At 44.7% G+C, this 19,579-nt stretch overlaps 2 protein-coding genes across 17 annotated transcripts in view; one reads left to right on the plus strand and one right to left on the minus strand.

Moving 5' to 3' along the window:
- Positions 1 to 19,386, plus strand: part of pfkfb3 (6-phosphofructo-2-kinase/fructose-2,6-biphosphatase 3) — a 142,627-nt gene extending 123,241 nt beyond the window's left edge. For 2 of the 5 annotated variants that reach the window (XM_069910093.1, XM_069910094.1), the window contains exon 15: positions 18,919 to 19,384. In XM_069910093.1, coding sequence (XP_069766194.1) covers positions 18,919 to 19,113 — 195 coding nt within the window. In that variant the 3' untranslated portion in view covers positions 19,114 to 19,384. Of the gene's footprint in view, positions 1 to 18,918 lie in introns of all 5 variants that reach the window. The other 3 variants (XM_069910091.1, XM_069910098.1, XM_069910092.1) reach the window with 3 other exon arrangements.
- Positions 6,034 to 19,579, minus strand: part of prkcq (protein kinase C, theta) — a 97,224-nt gene continuing 83,678 nt past the window's right edge. For all 12 annotated transcript variants that reach the window (XM_069910087.1, XM_069910082.1, XM_069910080.1 and 9 more), the window contains 8 exons: positions 16,741 to 16,898; positions 14,677 to 14,850; positions 13,014 to 13,105; positions 12,177 to 12,239; positions 11,194 to 11,332; positions 10,058 to 10,246; positions 8,174 to 8,302; positions 6,034 to 7,460 (listed from right to left, as the gene is read on the minus strand). In XM_069910087.1, coding sequence (XP_069766188.1) covers positions 7,308 to 7,460; positions 8,174 to 8,302; positions 10,058 to 10,246; positions 11,194 to 11,332; positions 12,177 to 12,239; positions 13,014 to 13,105; positions 14,677 to 14,850; positions 16,741 to 16,898 — 1,097 coding nt within the window. In that variant the 3' untranslated portion in view covers positions 6,034 to 7,307. The remainder of the gene's footprint in view (positions 7,461 to 8,173; positions 8,303 to 10,057; positions 10,247 to 11,193; positions 11,333 to 12,176; positions 12,240 to 13,013; positions 13,106 to 14,676; positions 14,851 to 16,740; positions 16,899 to 19,579) is intronic.

Consider the following 19,579-nt stretch of genomic DNA (forward strand, 5'->3'; position numbering starts at 1 on the left):
CACACCGAGACGCGCGCGCGCGCACACCGAGACGCGCGCGCGCACACCGAGACGCGCGCGCGCACACCGAGACGCGCGCGCGCACACCGAGACGCGCGCGCGCACACCGAGACGCGCGCGCGCACACCGAGACGCGCGCGCGCACACCGAGACGCGCGCGCGCACACCGAGACGCGCGCGCGCACACCGAGACGCGCGCGCGCACACCGAGACGCGCGCGCGCACACCGAGACGCGCGCGCGCACACCGAGACGCGCGCGCGCACACCGAGACGCGCGCGCGCACCGAGACGCGCGCGCGCACCGAGACGCGCGCGCGCACCGAGACGCGCGCGCGCACCGAGACGCGCGCGCGCACCGAGACGCGCGCGCGCACCGAGACGCGCGCGCGCACCGAGACGCGCGCGCGCACCGAGACGCGCGCGCGCATCTACACGCGCGCGCGCATCTACACGCGCGCGCACATCTACACGCGCGCGCACATCTACACGCGCGCGCACATCTACACGCGCGCGCACATCTACACGCGCGCGCACATCTACACGCGCGCGCACATCTACACGCGCGCGCACATCTACACGCGCGCGCACATCTACACGCGCGCGCACATCTACACGCGCGCGCACATCTACACGCGCGCGCACATCTACACGCGCGCGCACATCTACACGCGCGCGCACATCTACACGCGCGCGCACATCTACACGCGCGCGCACATCTACACGCGCGCGCACATCTACACGCGCGCGCACATCTACACGCGCGCGCACATCTACACGCGCGCGCACATCTACACGCGCGCGCACATCTACACGCGCGCGCACATCTACACGCGCGCGCACATCTACACGCGCGCGCACATCTACACGCGCGCGCACATCTACACGCGCGCGCACATCTACACGCGCGCGCACATCTACACGCGCGCGCACATCTACACGCGCGCGCACATCTACACGCGCGCGCACATCTACACGCGCGCGCACATCTACACGCGCGCGCACATCTACACGCGCGCGCACATCTACACGCGCGCGCACATCTACACGCGCGCGCACATCTACACGCGCGCGCACATCTACACGCGCGCGCACATCTACACGCACGCGCACATCTACACGCACGCGCACATCTACACACACACACACACACACATCTACACACACACACACACACACATCTACACACACACACACACACACATCTACACACACACACACACAATCTATACACACACACACAATCCACACACAATCCCCACACACACACAATCCCCACACACACACAATCCCCACACACACACAATCCCCACACACACACAATCCCCACACACACACAATCCCCACACACACACACAATCCCCACACACACACACAATCCCCACACACACACACCCCCACACCCCCACACACCCCCACACCCCCACACACCCCCACACCCCCACACACCCCCACACCCCCACCCACACACCCCCACCCACACACACCCATCCACACACACACACACACACGTAGTTCATGGTCATTTTTACTCTCGTTACATATCTTCATCTCTCTGTCTGTCTTGTAGTTTTTCTGCAAATTTCCTTGCTTCCTCCGGATCCGAGAATAGTCTGTTTTGCTGCCCTGGAATAACTATTTTAAGTACCGCTGGGCACTTTAGCATAAATTTATATCCTTTTTTCCATAGGATCGATTTTGCTGTATTAAACTTCTTTCTCTTCTTCAGGAGTTCAAAACTTATGTGTGGATAGAAAAATTTTTTTTGACCTTTGTATTCCAATGGCTTTTTGTCTTATTTTCTTCATTGCTTTCTCCAATATATTTTCTCTTGTTGTATATCTTAGGAATTTTACTAATATGGATCTTGGTTTTTGTTGTGGCTGTGGTTTCGGAGCTAATGTTCCATGTGCCCTTTCTATTTCCATTTCTTCCTGTAATTCTGGTCTTCCTAGGACCTTGGGGATCCAATCTTTTATAAATTCTCTCATATTCTTGCCTTCTTCATCTTCCTTAAGGCCCACTATCTTTATATTATTTCTTCTATTATAATTTTCCATTATATCTATCTTCTGAGCTAACAGCTCTTGTGTCTCTTTAACTTTTTTATTAGATTCTTCTAATTTCTCTTTTAAGTCATCTACTTCCATTTCTACGGCTGTTTCTCGTTCTTCCACCTTGTCCACTCTTTTTCCTATATCTGACATGACCATCTCTAATCTATTCATTTTTTCTTCTGTACTTTTAATTCTTCTTTTTATTTCACTAAATTCTTGTGATTGCCATTCTTTCACTGATTCCATATATTCTTTAAAAAAAAAATCCATTGTCTTGCCTTTCCCTTCCATTTCTCTGTGTTCTTCTTCTTCCTCTGGGTTGGTCATCTGTTGTTTCCTTGATTTCTTTTTACTCTTCTTTCTTGTTCTCGTTGTTTTCTATGTTCTCTTCTTGCTGCTGTGCTGAGGCTCATTCTCAGCTGTGAAGATTGACTCCTCAGCTGGTCCCCCCTCCCGTCAGTTTTTTTTTGTCTTGCGCATCGCGCATGCGCGACTCCTCGTGCATCCGCGGTTGCGCACTTTTGCTTGGCTCCACGAGCCATTTTTGTAGTCCCAAACTTGGGACTTCGACTGACCTGAGGGAGCAGGCTTCTCTCTCCACAGCGGGCCTCCTCGGACAGGTAAGGCCTTCACATTCTTCTTATGATGTCTTTTCTTCTTCTATTCTTCCCGTTGCTTTCGACTTTTCTTTCTTCGCTGCCATTTTCTTCACATCTTTAGTTTCACTTTATTTTAATTTTTGTGTTTGTGCCTTTGTTTTCTGTGTTTTTTTTTAAAACAGCCCAGAGAGGGCTGGAGTTCCCCGACCGGCCATCACGTGACTCCTCCTCTCCCACAGATTAACGTCGACTTCTCCGGTTTCTGCTAGACAAACCCAGAGGAAGTGGCAAGGGTGGGGACAATTTTAATGTCTGAAAGCTGTGGAAAGGAAAGGTTTAAAGGGATGTCAGAATGGACCAGATTGGCTGGATGTCTCTGGTTTGAAGGTACAATTTCAAATCTGTAAATTAAGAAACACTCAGATAGGCACGATGATTATTGATAAACACACTTTTACTTTGTATAAGTCGTCTAATGAGGTAATTGTACACTGACAGAATGAAACGGTACAACATTAACATCTATTGTACTTTGTCACATTTATGGGTGAATTTAGTGCAGGTTATGTGCATGCAGATTGAAATACTGGAGAGGGGAATGTCCTTTTATATCTTAAGACCAAGTGTCCATAACAAAGATCTCTGGCAAAGTCATTTCGGATGGAGTTCTTGACAGGCAATATGTACCACTATTCGGGCAACTTTATTTTATGGGCCATTCCCTGTTGTAAATTCAATTGGAATTTCCAAAATGATGTCCTGTTGGTTATTAAAGTCAGCAGGTCATCGGAGGCATGTGATTTTATTCAAACCCCTGACTCCTACTTTCCTCAGAGACATGTAAACTGTTACAGCAGAATCTAGTTACACCGAATTGTATCTTGAAGTGTGACATTGACCTTGGAGTGTAATGTCTCCACCTTTACACATTTCATTCCATAACCTAACTTCTTCCTTTTCAATGTGCTTGAATTGTGTTGAGTGATAATACCTTCATTTCAATATCTTGCATCCAGCCAAGGACACTATCTATAAATTTGCCGCTGATCCCACGGTCGTCAGCAGAATCCAAGATGGAAATGTACAGGAGGGGGATAGATCAGCTCGGTGTGTGGTGTCACACTAACAACCTTGCACTCAACGTTAGCAAAACAAAGGAACTGAATGTGGACTTCAGGAGGGGGAAAAACCAGGGAAACACAAACCAGTCCTCATCAAGGGGTCAGTAGTGGAAAGGGCTGAGAACTTCAAATTTTTGGGTGTCAACATCTCAGAAAATCCATCCTGGGCCCTTCATGTTGATGCACTCACAGGAAGGCTCACTAGCTCCCATACCATGAGAAGTTTGAGGAGATATGGTTTGTCACCAAAGACACTTCCATATTTCTACAGTTGATTTGCGGAGGGCATTTTGACTGATTGCATCACTGTCTGGTATGGAGGTGCCAATGCACATGACAGGAAAAAAACTACAGAGTTGTGCATCATGGGCACCAGTCTCCTCTCCATTGAGGAGATCTATAAGAAGTGGTATCTTGAAACTACCTCTATCCTCATGGATCCCCTCCCAGGCCGTGCCCTCATCTCAGGAGGTACGGGAACCTGAAGACGAGCACCCAGTGTTACAGGCACAGCTTCTTTCCCTCCATCAGATTTCAGAACAGACAATGACCCAAAGACAGTACTTTATTTTCTCTTCTTTTTGTACGAATTAATTTATTTATTTTTAAATGTAACCTATAACTTTGACGTGTGAACTATGCCACAACAATAAATTTAATGACATGTTCATGATAATAAATTCTGATCCTCCTCGAGATCATTGAGCAAGGCAGTGTAATGCCAGGGACGTTAATATCCGTCATATATTTGTAAAAAGACAGCTTTCAGATCCACGAGTGGGGGGTAGGGTGAGAGTGAATGACCCAAAAATATTATTTAACATTCCATCCAGTGGTCTATTGAAAGAGGAGATTAAATCCCACTATCTTCTCTAATCTTTCATAACGTTTCCAGTCGAACCAAGTTAAATTTGTCTGTTATTTGCAAATGGTCTCATAAAATGTGATGAATTGCAACTGTATTGATTATAGACGCAAACAGAAATCGAGAATATCAGTGAGAAACAAAAGTCTGCAGACATTGTGGTTGTAGCAAAAACACAGAAATACTGGAGGAACTCCGCTGGTCTCAGTGTCTGTAGATCTGGTGGGGTGGGGGGGGTTCTATATGGCCCTGTAATGGATTTGTTAATCTTTAAAGTTAAAATCATTAGTTATAAAATATATATATTAGTAGAATAAGTTAGTTTGTGGGCTGGTTCAGGGTTACACACATGTACAGAGAGTTACACCATTGCACTAAGAAGTGAGGTCATAATTAATTCAAGAACAATGAAGTGTTCACTTTATTAAAAACAAGTATTCAAGTACTCAAGAAAAACTGCTGAAGGAGGCCATCTGTTTAAACACAGGTTTTTGCTTGTGGTCATCAGACCTTCCAGCATCATAAGCCACAGAGATGAGGTCAGAGGTTGTTATGAATATGGAGAGGTTTTGAAGTGACAAGTGTGTTTTGGACAGAAATGAAACTAAAACCGAACTATGTACTGAAAGCAGAGAGACATTTTGAATCCGAAGACTCTTTGGGAGAAATGACATCCTGGAAAGACAGGATTGAAACAGTAGTCTCTAAAAAGGAGGCTACATGAATGGGAGGGGGATAGAGGGATATGGAATAGGTGCAGGTCAGTGGGACTAGGCAAAATAACAGTTTGGACAGACGAGAAGGGCCTGTTTTTGGTGCTGTAATGTTCGACGGTAGCCGACAGTAACCAATGTGGGAAAAAAGTGAGTGGGGGGGGGGAGGGTGGATTTAATACCACCGATATTGCTCGGTGTTGGCTGCGAGTTTGGAGAATGTCACAAAGTGCCAGATCCAGCATTTATTCTGGTGACTCCAGTTGGGCCTGAGAATTTGAGGAAGGAAAATGTCACTGAAAACATTGTTTTCTTTTCTTGAATTAAAATTGAGAATTGTAGTACAGCTGGAAAGGAGGGAAATGGGACAAATCCAGCAGTTTGAACAATAATCTTCTCACAGTTTATGGGCCCCCTCCCTATGAAATAGTCAGGTTTAGTTGGTTTCTTTCCTACTTCTCTCCTCCCAACTACACAGGACACATTAAAAATATTTTATGATTTCAGTCTATGGACCCCCCCCCCCCCCAATGTGCTGTAGCCTCCAGAGGGGCCATATAGTCCTCGATGAGAATGGCTGCTCTTGATGATCTTCCAATTTAATCATCCTACCATTGGTGGCCATATCTGGGTCCCAAGGTAAGGAATTATTCCCTCCCCCCCCCCCCCCCCCCCCCCACTAAACCTTTCCATCTCACTCTCCTGCTATAAACTCTTGGCGGTAATGAGTGATGAGAATTTTCCTGGGACATTTTGGAATATTGGCCAGTTGGCTGTTCTACATCGGGGTCCCAGGAAGGACTGACAAAGGTTGTACTTGCAAGGTGATTCCATCCCAGGGGCAAATGCATGAATGGGTTTGGAGTTGAGTGGAGAAAAGTTGCAGTTTATTGATGAGGTTACGGCCAAAGTAATTCTTACCTTGCTTGGATTGGGATTGTTAGAAAATGGTTGAACTATAATCTATGAACCTTTTTACTGAGAAGTTGCAACTCAAATCCCGTAACAGCCAGACCCTCAGATAGCATGATCCCTCTCCTCAACGTGGCCAGTAAAGCAAGTTTCCCCATCTTACTTAATTCCATCCATGTTTCCAATGCTTGACTAATTGCCAGACACTATTGACATGTCCGACACAATTTACTGCGTATTCTGGTCAAACTTTGAAATTCCATCCACTCTCAATCCCACAGGAGTACAGAGCCACCAATTCCCACTTCCTGTCCATCTGCATGGCAGTGTTAGAAGTGGTGACTGGAACCATGAGAATGAATGGCAGCTCATTGTAGGGGACTGATAAACCACCTCATTGATGGACACACACACACACACAGTTGATCAAGGGTAGTTGGAAGAGGAGACTGAATGGGGTTTAAAGGTTGTCTGGAGGTAGGGAGGTGGTCAAGACCTCTGTTTCACTGACCCAGCAAACACTGCAGTGCCAATTAGTAACTCCTGCTGAGCTTCACCCAACTCTGCTCCGTTTGTGGTGTTGGGCTGCCAGTTCAGCCTGGGAACAAGGTGAATGCCAGTCCTGTGGGCAGGAAGCCTGAACACAAGATTGAAAGGGAAGAAGAGGCTTACCCCATGTTCACATGGAAACGAATACAATTAAACACACTGAATGGAAAACTAAACACTTCTTCGTGCAATGTTGGCCTCAGTCCTTCAGTGAAGAAGATTATAGACACCATTTTCAGGCAGAAGTGCCTCTTGGGTTCAGTCCAAAAAACAATTAGGACACCTCCTCAGGTGCCAAGGATGATGGTCTCACAAAATGGTTTTCATTGCACGTGTGCAGGTATATCCAGGCTGATCGAACACTATTTCATACCACATGTCCAACACAGAATGGAGCATTCCCAGAGCATGCTGTCATCATGAATGAATGGAGAACTTCAAACTTTTCAGTGTTACAGACGTAAAATATTCTACAGCATCGTTTTTATCTTCATCAAAGCATTCTCTCCATCTTGGGGTTGGTGAAGGAGAAATGGTTGAACATGTTTTGGTCCATACTGTTGATGAGGGTCCTGTCTGCACAAGACAGTCTGGGTTTCTCGTTCAAGAATTCCTTGTCAAAGTTGCTGCAGTCACTTCTTGATTTCTGTCAAGAGAATAGATAAAGCATTTGTGGAGCATCTTTTTAATTCATGAAAACATGAGGTATCAGAACTAGGACCGGGAAGCAACATTTCGGGCCTGAGCCCTTCCTCCTGAGACGTCGATTGTGTTTTGCTTCCTATAGATGGGGGGTCTTCTAGAGAGGTTCTCCAGCACTTTTGTGTGCTTCACCTGACCCCAGTGTCTTCAGGTTTTCCTTGTTTAACTCTCATTACTATTACAATGTGCAGTGGGATTAATAAGACCATAAGACATAGGCTGTTCAGCCCATCGAGTCTGAGCAGATCCATTTCCCCCCCCCACCACAGCCTTTTCCCCAAAACCTTTGATGCTCTGGCTTAAAAAAACTTATCAGTCTCTCCCTTAAACTCACCCTATGATCTGGTCTCCACAACTGCCTGTGGCAACAAATTCCACAGATTTATCACCCTGTGGCTGAAGAAATTCCAATGCTAAATTCCCATGATTACTTTTCAAATCTCCCCTCATTTTCTGTGCTCCATGGGATAGAGTTAACCCGTTTAACTTTTCCCTGTAACTCAATTAATTCATTTAAAGCAGAAGAAAATAGCAAATAAAAGGCTTGTTGTGAAAATGCATGATTCACGAGGCAGCTTTCTCTTCTGGTCGGCTCGATGAGCATCTTCAGATCCATAGGAGGGTAAAATGACATTCAGAAACAGACACTGTTCTTACCACGGTGGGTTTGAAGGGTGGGTCCACTTCCCTGTTTTCCAGTGCCTGCCAGTTAATATCCCGGAAAAAGGAATGCTGTCGAATATTCCCCTTTATTCCCAGTCTTCTCTCCGGTTCCCTGACGAAGAGCTGAAAGAGGAAAATCAGTCACCAATCACTTTTTAACATGATCCAAACATGTTTTCACTGAATTTAAGAGAACATGCTTGTGGATGGGGGAGAAATATGAGACACTTGCTGTTCCAGCTATAATGTTGTCGGAAGAACCTCCGAATAAACTTAACCAAAGCCATTTCTCAATTAAATCACCATTGAGATTCAGAAAGTTGCAGGCTCACTTCGCAGAACTCAGGCAGTTATTCTTGCTGTGGTCTCACCAAAACTTGATAAAGGTGTTCAGAAGCTTCCCTACTTTTATACTTAACTAACCCTTTCAATAAAATCTAGGGGTGCACAGTGCCAGTAAGCATTTAACCCTTAGTGTTTCTCCTTTGGGAGGGCCCTGAAGATTGTGGAAGAGCAGGGAATCATTCTAGAAGTTCTGGCCAACATTTGTTCCTCCTCTAACACCTCAAAACCTGGTTTTTGGTCATAATCAATCACTTTATTTTGGGATATTGTCATGTTATCAATGTATGGCTTCACCATGATGTGTCAAAGTGCTTGTGATCTGCTGTCCCATCCAATGGTGACCATGTTTCAATAGCAGTTGGTCCATAGAAACAAAGAACATTACAGTTGTGTTCACACAATAGAAACTTTTCTTAACTCACACCCATAGCCCTCTATTTTTCTTGCATTAATGTGTCTGTCTAAGAGTCTTTTAAATGTCCCTATTGTACCAGCCTCCACCACCATCTCAAGCAATGCATTCCAGGCACCCACTACTCTGTTAAAAGAAAAAAAACTTACCCTTGACATTTCTCCTAAACTTTCTCCACCTCACCTTAAACAGATGTCCTCTGGTGTTTGATGCTCTTGCCCCAGTAAAAATGTACTTGCTGTCAACCCTATCTATGCCTCTCATAATCCTGGACACCTCTATTAGGTCACCTCTCATCCTCCTTTGGTCCAAAGGGCAAAAGTCCCAGCTTTGTCCCATAAAGACATGTTCTCCAAACCAGGCATCATCCTGGTAAATCTCTGCACCCTCTCCACATCCTTCCTGTAATGAGGAGACTGGAACTGAACATGCAAGGGGATTACAGAAGGCTCAATCTTTCTGCCTCTACTCTACTGTTTAAGCTTTCGGACCTGCAAGGGGGTTAGTTAATTGGTCACATGGATGTATATGGGCAGTGCAGGCTCATTGGTCACGTTACTGTGCTGTATCTCTGAATTAAAGAAGCAAACACATTCTGGAGGCAATGTAATATTGGTTCACTAGCAGATATTTTATAAAATGTACTTCTCTCCGTCACCTGTGCCAAGTTGCTATCACACTTCAATTCTGGACTCTTATTCATTCCTGGCAGTTGTATCCGGATCTGGTGATCGAAAGGAACACCTCCCACTGCAGGTCCGAAGGCTTAAACAGTAGAGTAGAGGCAGAAAGACTGAGCCTTCTGTTACAGGAAGGATGTGGAGCTGTGGAGAGATTTACCAGGATGATGCCTGGTTTGGAGAACGTGTCTTTACAGGGCAAGGTTAACAAAGCAGGGACTTTTGCCCTTTGGATGTGGGATGGAACCGGACCACTTGGAGGAAACCCACGCGGACACAGGGAGAACGTATACACATCTTAAAGGCAATGCTGGATTTGAACCTGGGTCTATGGCACTGTTTGTTACAGTGTTGCACGAAATGCGACACCCTTTATTTTTCTCCCATTAAGGGAAAATGAGTATACACGTCATTAAAAAAAATACTTCCGAGAGGTCTTACTTTGATGAGAATATCCTTGGGTTCCTTGCCCAGCCAGCGTGGATAGAAGGGATCGTCTGTGCGGATAGACTGGAAGAGTTGGTCTTCATCTGCACCGTGGAATGGAGACTGGCCAATTATCATCTCATAGAGAAGGACTCCGAAAGACCACCAGTCCACTGACATACTGTACTTCTGTCCGAGCAGAATCTATACAGTGGAATAGATGGACACAGACCTTAAAGAATGCACTGTACTTCTCTGTAATGCCGTTGGTGCAGGTCTTATGTATCATACAGGTGTACCAACAGGGATTTCATCCGATGCATCCTAGAGCCACAGAAGTGTATACCACAGAACAAGCCCTGCAGCCCATGCTGACCAAGTCGGCATTCTGGGCTAGTCCCACTTGTATGCATTTGGTTCATATCCTTCTAAGCAAATAGTTCTCAACCTTTTTTCCCCACTTACATACCCTTACCACCTAATGACATAGGATGCTTTGTAGTTAGTAAGGAATTTCTTAAGGTGTTATGTGAGTGGTTAAAAAAATGATTGACATCAATGTTCTAAGCCCTTTCTATCCATGTATCTGTCCAAATGAACATCATGATTGTACCCACTTCTAATTTCCTCTGACAGCTCATTCCAGATGTGGACCACCCTCTGAGTGGAAAAAGTTGCCCCTCAGGTCCCTCCTAAATCTCTCCTCTCTCACCTTAAACCTTTGCCCTCTAGTTCGAGAATTGGCTCCCCCGGGAAGAGGGCTGCAAGCATTCACTTTATCCACGCTCCTCGTGATTTTTATAAACCAGGCAGTAAGAGGCTGAGAGCTGACCTTATGAATCTTGGGAATGAAGAGCAAATTAAACTAACCTCCCCGTTGAGCACAAGCCTTCTCGTCCTCTCAACATCCGGAGAAAAGCTGAATATTTTCCTTCTAGTCCAGTGGGTTGTGGCTACCTGCATTTAGGTGCCCTGAGCTTCCAGATGCCTCAAACTTTAATTCACCGCCCTGCCCCCAATCTGACCTTCCCGACTGCGGCCTCGTGCACTGTTCCAATGCACCTTGTATCTTCCATACGCATTCTGAGGAAACTAGAGCAGGCTATGTGAAGATGTGGCTACAACAACATCATGTTAACAGATCCACTGACCTCAGGAGCGATGTAGTCAGGTGTGCCACAGAAGGTGCTGGTCCTTGTGTCATTAAGAATATTCTCTTTACACATGCCAAAATCTGCGATTTTAATGTGACCATCTCCATCCAGCAGAACATTGTCCAACTTCAGGTCCCTGGAAATGGATTTGGGAGTTTTGGATTCAGTGGCCCACAAGAAAGAGATCCAGACACTAGATTATTAAATAAGGGTGGCTATGTACAGACTCTACAGAGTTGAACAGGCCCAAGATTATATATTAGGTTGTTAAAACACTGGATGAAGAAGATTTTTCTTCCTGAACACTTTATGTGTATTTTATGGATTTTGGGTTCCTGATCACGAAAATCACCTTAACATTTCCCTATCACGTCCTTTTTTTTAAGATCTAACCTATTTTTGAAATTTCCTGTCATATTCTAAGTCTACTTCAACCATTTAAAAAAAAAAAAAACCCCAGCATGTCGTTGAAAATACATTTTCTGCATTCGGACCCTGACGTCTTCCCCACTGATCTTGGTGCAAACATGGTGAAAGGTTTCACCGGGACATTGCGACCACGGAAAAGTGGTAGCAGAGCAACTGAAATCCATCAATGTTGGCTTACTGTCTATCGTTGGGCACTGACACGAGAGGCATCAGATGCTGAGTACAAATGAAAATCAGTGGAAAAACATTTTTAGGTCGGTTGAACCAACTCAATATGTCAGCGTCATGATGTGATTAAACAGGATAAATTCAATCAAAGATCATTTAATGTTTCTCCAACTTCCTACATGGTACAACAAATCTGAAATTATCTTTGTGTTCAGCTTGAAGTGGACTATCATAATCCCCAATTTTATTTCAGGATGTAATTGTCCAGTGTAAATAGGAGAGAGTACATAGATATACACTCAAAACAACAACCTCCAATTCGATAGCACCTTATGTGCAATAAAACCCAATGCTCTGCAATAAAGCATGCACTCTTGAGTTACCTATAAATAATGCCTCTGGCATGAAGAAACTGGAGACCACAGATGATTTCAGCTGCATAAAACCTGCAATGAGATTAATAACTATGAAAAAAGTTTAACGTGAACAATTTTTGAATTCGTATGTTGTATCCTATCAACTCATTTAACAAACATCAAAGGACATCTGTACCAAGGTGAGGGTAGGAAGGTTTAGGGGAAACGTCAGGGGTACTTTTTTTTAGAGTTGTGGGTACCTGGAATGTATTGGAGGGGTGGTGGTGAAGGTAGGAACAAGAGGGGCATTTCAGAGAGTCTTGAGAAAAATAAAGGGTTATGATGTTGGGAGGGTTTAGGGCTTTTTTTGGATAGATATATATACTGAATGGGTTGGCACAACATCATGGGCTGAAGGGCCTGTAGTGTTCTCTGCATCTGATCTTCAAGAGCTGTTGGCCACTATTCTCTTATTGCAGAGTGTAAATTCCCACCTTGCTCCCCTTTTCATTCTTCAGCAGATACGAGAAAGTATGAACCATTGGAGGTCCGTCTTGCCCCTGAGTGAGTGAGAAAGCTGTGAGCGCAAGAATGATTGAGGGAGCTTGTTGTGCGGTGCTGAGGGAGAGCTGCAAGGTCAGGGATGGGTCCTTTACCAGACTGGCAGCTTTCCCAAGACAGTGGGAGGTATGGACAGTGGGAGGTGAGGTGACCTGAGCTGCATTTACCACCCTCTGCAGTTTCTGGGGACTCCAGACCACCACAAGAGTCGACTCTTGGCTGCCCAGCTCAGTTCAAGGGCCAGTCTAGGTGAACAGGAAATGTCAGCACCGATGGTGGTATCAGAAATGAGGACCCACTCACATTGCTCTTGGCACATCAAATTTCTGGCAGCTTTGAATGTGAAACATCAAGTCTCCACCGTTCAAGTACTCCATTACAAAGAACAGGTTCTCCTGTGAAAAATAGACACCAGAGAATCAGTGAACACAATCTAAGATAGGAGGACTTTAACGTGCTGGAATCAAAAGGCAGAAGCTCTGTTAATCTCAATGTGATGGAGTTGTAGATTCGTTCAGCAGGGAATCTGGCCCCTTAGCACCAGATTCGAGCCAATTTCCTGGTGCTGTAATCTTTGGCTTGGCTTCGCGGATGAAGATTTATGGAGGGGTAATGTCCACGTCAGCTGCAGGCTCGTTTGTGGCTGACAAGTCCGATGCGGGACAGGCAGACACAGTTGCAGCGGAAAATTGGTTGGTTGGCCTTTTTAAAATTTTGTACTTTCTTACAAATTATCTATTATTCTCTGTGCAATCACTCCTGGGCTTCCATTAATTCCCACCTAATTGATCCAGGAGTCTAACATATTCCCAGCGCAATGATTCAAAAAAACATTACATTAATCTGTTGCAGCGATGTTTTGATTCAACGAATGCACAGCTCTGCTGTGGTAAGATGCTCTGCCTTTAACAATGAGGGCTATTTGTGAAATAAATCGATGAACAGAGACCTTCTGGACGGCAGAGTTCATTTCTGCGCTGAGTTATGGTCTGAACACTTCAATTCCTAACTAAAGATCTGGACAAAAAGAAAAGAAAAACCAAGTTGGTTCATCAAGAGAGGGAGCGGGGCAGGAGGAAATGTTGGAGGTACAATGTCAAGATATTGCAGGAGCTTGTTTTGAACAGGTATCTGCAGATTGAATTGGAGCAATACACCAATAGTTGGAGATATCAGGATAGGGCAGCCTCCATGGAAGGCAAGAGACAGCCAATGTTTTGGGGCCAAACCATTTCCCCTCTCTCCTTTCCTCTAGCTATCTAACTCTCTTTCGCTCCCTCTGACTCCACAGAGCCAAAATCATTTCTCACCTTTCGTCTTATCCTAATCCAATTAACACCTTTTGTCTGTTGGTCTGGACTCCTCTTTCCTCCCACCCCTGCTCCTTTCTTTCCCCAGCCTTTATATGTGGACCCTGCCTTCTACAGATGCTGCCTGACCCCCCTCAGTTCCTCCAGCAATCTGTGCGTTGCTCCAGTTTTTTCAAGCATCTGCAGTCTCTCTTGTTCACCTGGAATTGAATTGGATCATTTAATTCTCATATGTACTGAGATTCAGCAAAAAAGCTCTATTTTGTGTGCTATCCAGCACCAGTGAACTGGGCTTGAATCCGCCATTGTCTGTTAGCAGCTTGTACATTCACCCCATGAGTTTTCCCCTGGTGCTCTGGTTCCCTCCGACACTCCAAAACACACGAAGGTCAAAGTTGAAAGTTCAAAACTCAGATTTATTGTCAGAGTACGTACATAACGTACAACTCTGAGTTCTTCCTCCTGCAGGTCAGGCAGATCAGAGTGTAATGTGTGGCATAGGTCTCATCTACCACATGGCATCATTAAATAAAATAATTTAAAAAAAAAAGAAAGCAGCTCACGAGGGATAGGCAATAAATGCTGGCGATACTCAGAACATAAAGACAGGAAACGTAGCGGAGCAATTTTAACAAGCAAAGTGAACCAAGTCTTACCTTAGTTTGAAAAGTGCAATAGAGATGAGTGAGAAATGGATGTTCCCACGCGAGAGACAGAACCCTTTTTTCAACCATTGTACACTCCACATCATCATCCATTAGCACGACGTCTTTCTTTAGGGCCTTGATGGCAAAGAACTGGTTCTTCTCCTTCAGCTCTGCAAGGAAGACCTGGGCACAAGAAGCATCATCACGCTGGGTCACATAAACATCAGGAGTAAAACTCTTGGCGCAAGTCGGTCATTGTATGGATGCAGATCCGAAAAGGGAGATTTTAACACCAGTTTCCACATTTTAATACAGTAAAACCCCTGGTATCCGGAATTCAAGCAACTGACCAAAAATTGAGGAAAATAAATTTTAAAAATTAGAATAAATAAGAATAAAATAGGTTAAAAAAAATGTTTAAAACTGTAAATGTTCCCTGAAGTTGCACATAAACCTTTGGCGAAGATGGGAGACAATATCCAGCCAGCGAGTGCTTTGGTCCATTAGCAGCTGTTTGAATAAAGTTGTGTGAAACAGTGATGGCGTCATCCAGGATGAGGAGTGGGTCGATGTTGCTCACCGTTGGGGCGACTCTCTTAAATGTCTCCTTATCCCGCTTAGTAAAGGTTGGCCTGGACAGAGGCTTTATCTGTAAACCTGGGGTGGTGGGGGGGGAGTCAATTATCTATAATGTCATTGCTCTTCTTTCAGGCGGCTCTGTGGAGGGGGAAGAACCTGCAGATGCATTGACGGTTAAATGTTTTCAAAGAATGTGATTGGAAAATAAAATAAAATGTTTTAAGGTTTATATATTCACGCAAGTGAAGTTTGTTCAGGGCAAGTAGAGTGTAGTATTTTTGTCTTTTAAATGGTTTATTCTTAATGCAGGTGTAGTTAGGCATTGTAAGAGTAAATCTCAAGCAACCAGAAAATACACTTATTCGGCATCTATCGATCCCCATAGGTGCCGGACACCAGGAGTTTTACTGTACTGTTGTGACAAGTTGCTACAATTTCAAAGGACAAAGCATTTTCCTCCCTCCCTTGCCTGACTCGATCTGCCAATCAATCCCCTCCTCACCTGAATCTACCCCTCAATTCTTACTACTGGCTACCTTTCCTGTACAGTCTCAGGTGATGTCCTGAAATGTCAACAATTCCTTTCCCTCCTCAGATGCCGCTCGTCCTGCTGAGTTCTTTCAGCAGCAGTGTTTTTGCTCCAGATTCCAGCGTCTGCAGGCCCATCAGTCTTCTTGCTCATTCATTTGCAACAAAGCTGCATCTTGATTTACTTCAGACAGTTTGAGCTGAGGGCAGCGAGTAAACTGAAAAATTGTTTCATGTTCCACATAATGCTCAGCGTAACTTCAACTTCTCTTTTAACATCTATTGGAGCAACACTGCAAAACCTTCACTTAAACCTACTCTGAGTTGTCCCCACGACCTCCACCGGCTTGAAGGACAAGGGCGGCAAAAGTAATGAAGACACCACCCTCTGGAGATTGACGTCCAAGCCACACACCACCCTGGCTTGGAAATATATCATTGTCGCTGGGTCAAACCCCTGGAATTCCTTCCTGATTGCACTGTGGGGACACCCACTCCCCAATGACTGCAGCAGTTCAAGGAGGCAGCTCCACACCCCTTTCTGGTTCAGGTTCAAGTTTATTATTATCTGTACATATACAACCAGATGAAACAGTGTTTTTCCAGACTGCGGTGCTCACATATAATACACAGCACATAATAATTACATACATATATAAAGGCACAACAGTAAAACTCCTGGTATCTGGAACTCAAACAACCAGCAGCTTCAAGGAATCAGCAAAATAATTGCGGAAAATAAATAGGTAAGAAAATACAGGTTTAAAATTGGCACACCTCTGTTAAGTTACGCAACACGCAATCTCAAGCAACCAGAAAATTCACTTGTCTGGTATCAACCAATCCTTATAGGTGCCGTATACCAGGGGTTTCACTGTATATATAAATATTTTTCTCAAGGGCAATTAGGGATGGGTAATTATACCTCTAGAGTGAATACTTAAATAAAGAGTTTAGTTTACTTACCTTTCCGAAGCTGCCTTTTCCCAACATTTTGTGCAGAATAAAGTCATCGATGGTAAACTTGGTCTGGCTGATTCTGGGTGGCTTTTGGTAAATGGGAGAGTCTGGAGGGCTCTCGTCCTCGTCCTTGGTTTGCGTTTCCCAGGTGATTCCTTGCACCTCTGTGGACAGGAGTGAGATACACGTGCATGATATTAGATTTAGCTCGCTGTGGGAAGGGAGTTCCTACCACCACCACTACCACATTGCATGCAGCATCTTCCACCCACTCCTGTTGGGGAAGAGATACAGGAGGATCAGAGCCAGCACCCCCAGGCTGAGGAACAGCTTCTTCCCATGGGCAGTGAGAATGCTGAACGACCAAAGGAACTGCTCGCACTCACCCTCCGAGATTCTGCTACTTATTCAACAATAATATTTAATTATTTATTGTAATATTTGTATATTCGTACTGTGCATATGTATTTTTTATAGGAGTTTGAGGAGATTTGGTACGTCACCAAAGACTTTTGCAAATTTCTACAGGTGGACCCTGGAGAGCATTCTGACTGGTTGCATCACTCTCTGGTACGGAGGTGGCAATGCACAGGATGGGAAAAGACTACAGAGAGTAAAACATGAACCATGGCATGGTTAGTGCAACACTGTTACAGCGTCAGCAATAGGGACCGGGGTTCGAATCCCACGCTGTCTCTAAGGAGTTTGTACGTTCTTGTGTCTGCATGGGTTTTCCCCAGGGACTCCGGTTTCCTCCCACCCTTCAAAAACGTGCCTGGGCATGCAGTGTAGGTGCTATGCAAATGTTGTCTTAGGTCTGGGCATGCTTAGTCAGGATAGATGCAGGCAGGATATAAAAGCAGCTCACATATACAGATGCTGTGCATTATGTTGATGCACACGTTTTTCATTCAAGAGCTTAGTGAGTGTACTTAACAATAGCATTTATTGTCTTCAGAAAGATTCAATACAGCAGAAATGTCTCGTCAATGTCGCTACAGCCACGATACATTTTGTTACATTTGTGGCGAGTGTACACTAAAGTCTCAAAGATGCAGCCTGACTGCACTTATTGAGAAAGCCGATGAGCTCTACTTTGGTTGTAAAATTGGTGACCAAGACAAACCTTGGACTCCTGACATTTGTTGTGCAACATGTGCCATCAACCTGAGAGCTTGGCTCAGAGGTACTTGGGGTCCAAATTGCAGTCCCAATGATATGGTGAGAACGGAAAGACCACGAGACAGATTGTTATTTCCATCTAATCAATGTATTTGGCTTCTTTACTAAAACTAAGAAATCTATTGCCCTCAGCTAGGAGACCAGTGCTGCTTAACGCCAGTTCCAAAGCCACCAGAGAAGGTGATGGATTTCGTTATTTGAGACAGATGTTTCCAAGAATAACCGATGCTAATAACAAGGAAGGCATTTTTGTTGGTCCACAAATCATACACATTATCAATGACAGGCGGTTCGAAGATCTGCACGTGAGGCTGGAGAAAATAGCATGGAAGGTATTTAAAGATGTTGAGAATTTTCTTGGCCACTACAGACCACCAACACCAGGCGGTTCGAAGATCTGCACATGAGGCTGGAGAAAATAGCATGGAAGGTATTTAAAGATGTTGTTGAGAATTTTCTTGGCCACTACAGACCACCAACACCAAAGTACATCGAGCTGATTGACAACATGCATCAACCAGACAAAACCATGAAATGCAGCATGTTATTGAAAAAAAAATCATTTTCTGCATTCTCACTTGGACTCCTTCCCTGCTGATCTTGGTGCAGTCAGTGACGAACATGGTGAGAATGGAAAAGGGGTATCAGGGCAACTGGAATCCATCAGTGCTGGCCAACTATTGTTGGACGCTGACACGAGAGGCATCAGATGCTGAGTACAAACAAAAATCAGCGGCAAAACATTTTTAGGTCAGTTGAACTAATGCAATGTGTCAGTGCCATAATATGATTACACATGCTAAATTCAATCAAAGTTCATTTAATGTTTCTCCTACTTCCTATGTGATGTAGCAAATCTGAAATTATCTTTGTGTTCAGCTTGAAGTTGCCTATCGTAATCCCCGATTTTTTTTTTTTCAGGAAGCAAATTTTATGAAAACATTTGTTGCCCAGGGTTATTTATCTATCTAACTTTGACATTTATTTTTTCTTTCTACGCAGGCTGCAGGCTGTTGGCGACTTGCGGTTGAAGGACCCACACGGGCTGTGGGCTGCTGGAGACTGGCTCATGGGAACCAGGTCTCAGAACCAAGGTTTGAGATGGTGCTGGGGGCAAGAAAGGGGTCCCGAAGGACTTCAGGCACTGAAGAATTCCCCATCATGTCGGAGGTTTGGATTTGGAGATCAGGCTGCTGATGGATCGGACAGGAGTCTGTGCGGCTGCAGAGGCTGCGGGAACACTGGAGGCGAATCCATGGACACACGGTGACTCTGAACAGACTCTCCTTTGCTTTTCTTTCTCTTATTGTTCGAGGCACCAGGAAATGCCCTCTGTTTGCCTTACGGCAGACAAAAGTCGAAATAGTTCATGTATATTACATTTTTAATTAATACATGAATTAATATGACAACAAAGGCAACCTTGAACTTTTGAACTGGGGTAATTTAATGTAGGTTTCACAGAAGTTCCTACATAGATGCAGCAGGTAAGAATTGAGGTTCTTCTGTATGTTGTACCGACGTACATGACAATAAACTCATTAGAATCTTTTTCATTCTCATATAGTTTTGACAATTCAGAGGAAGCCACCAGTATCAGCATTGTTGGATGACACTGGAAGCTGGGGTAGGCTGGGTTATTCGTTTTTACTGGCACAGACCA

This window comes from Narcine bancroftii, chromosome 13 (assembly GCF_036971445.1).
Source record: "Narcine bancroftii isolate sNarBan1 chromosome 13, sNarBan1.hap1, whole genome shotgun sequence".
NCBI classification, from domain to species: Eukaryota; Metazoa; Chordata; class Chondrichthyes; order Torpediniformes; family Narcinidae; genus Narcine; species Narcine bancroftii.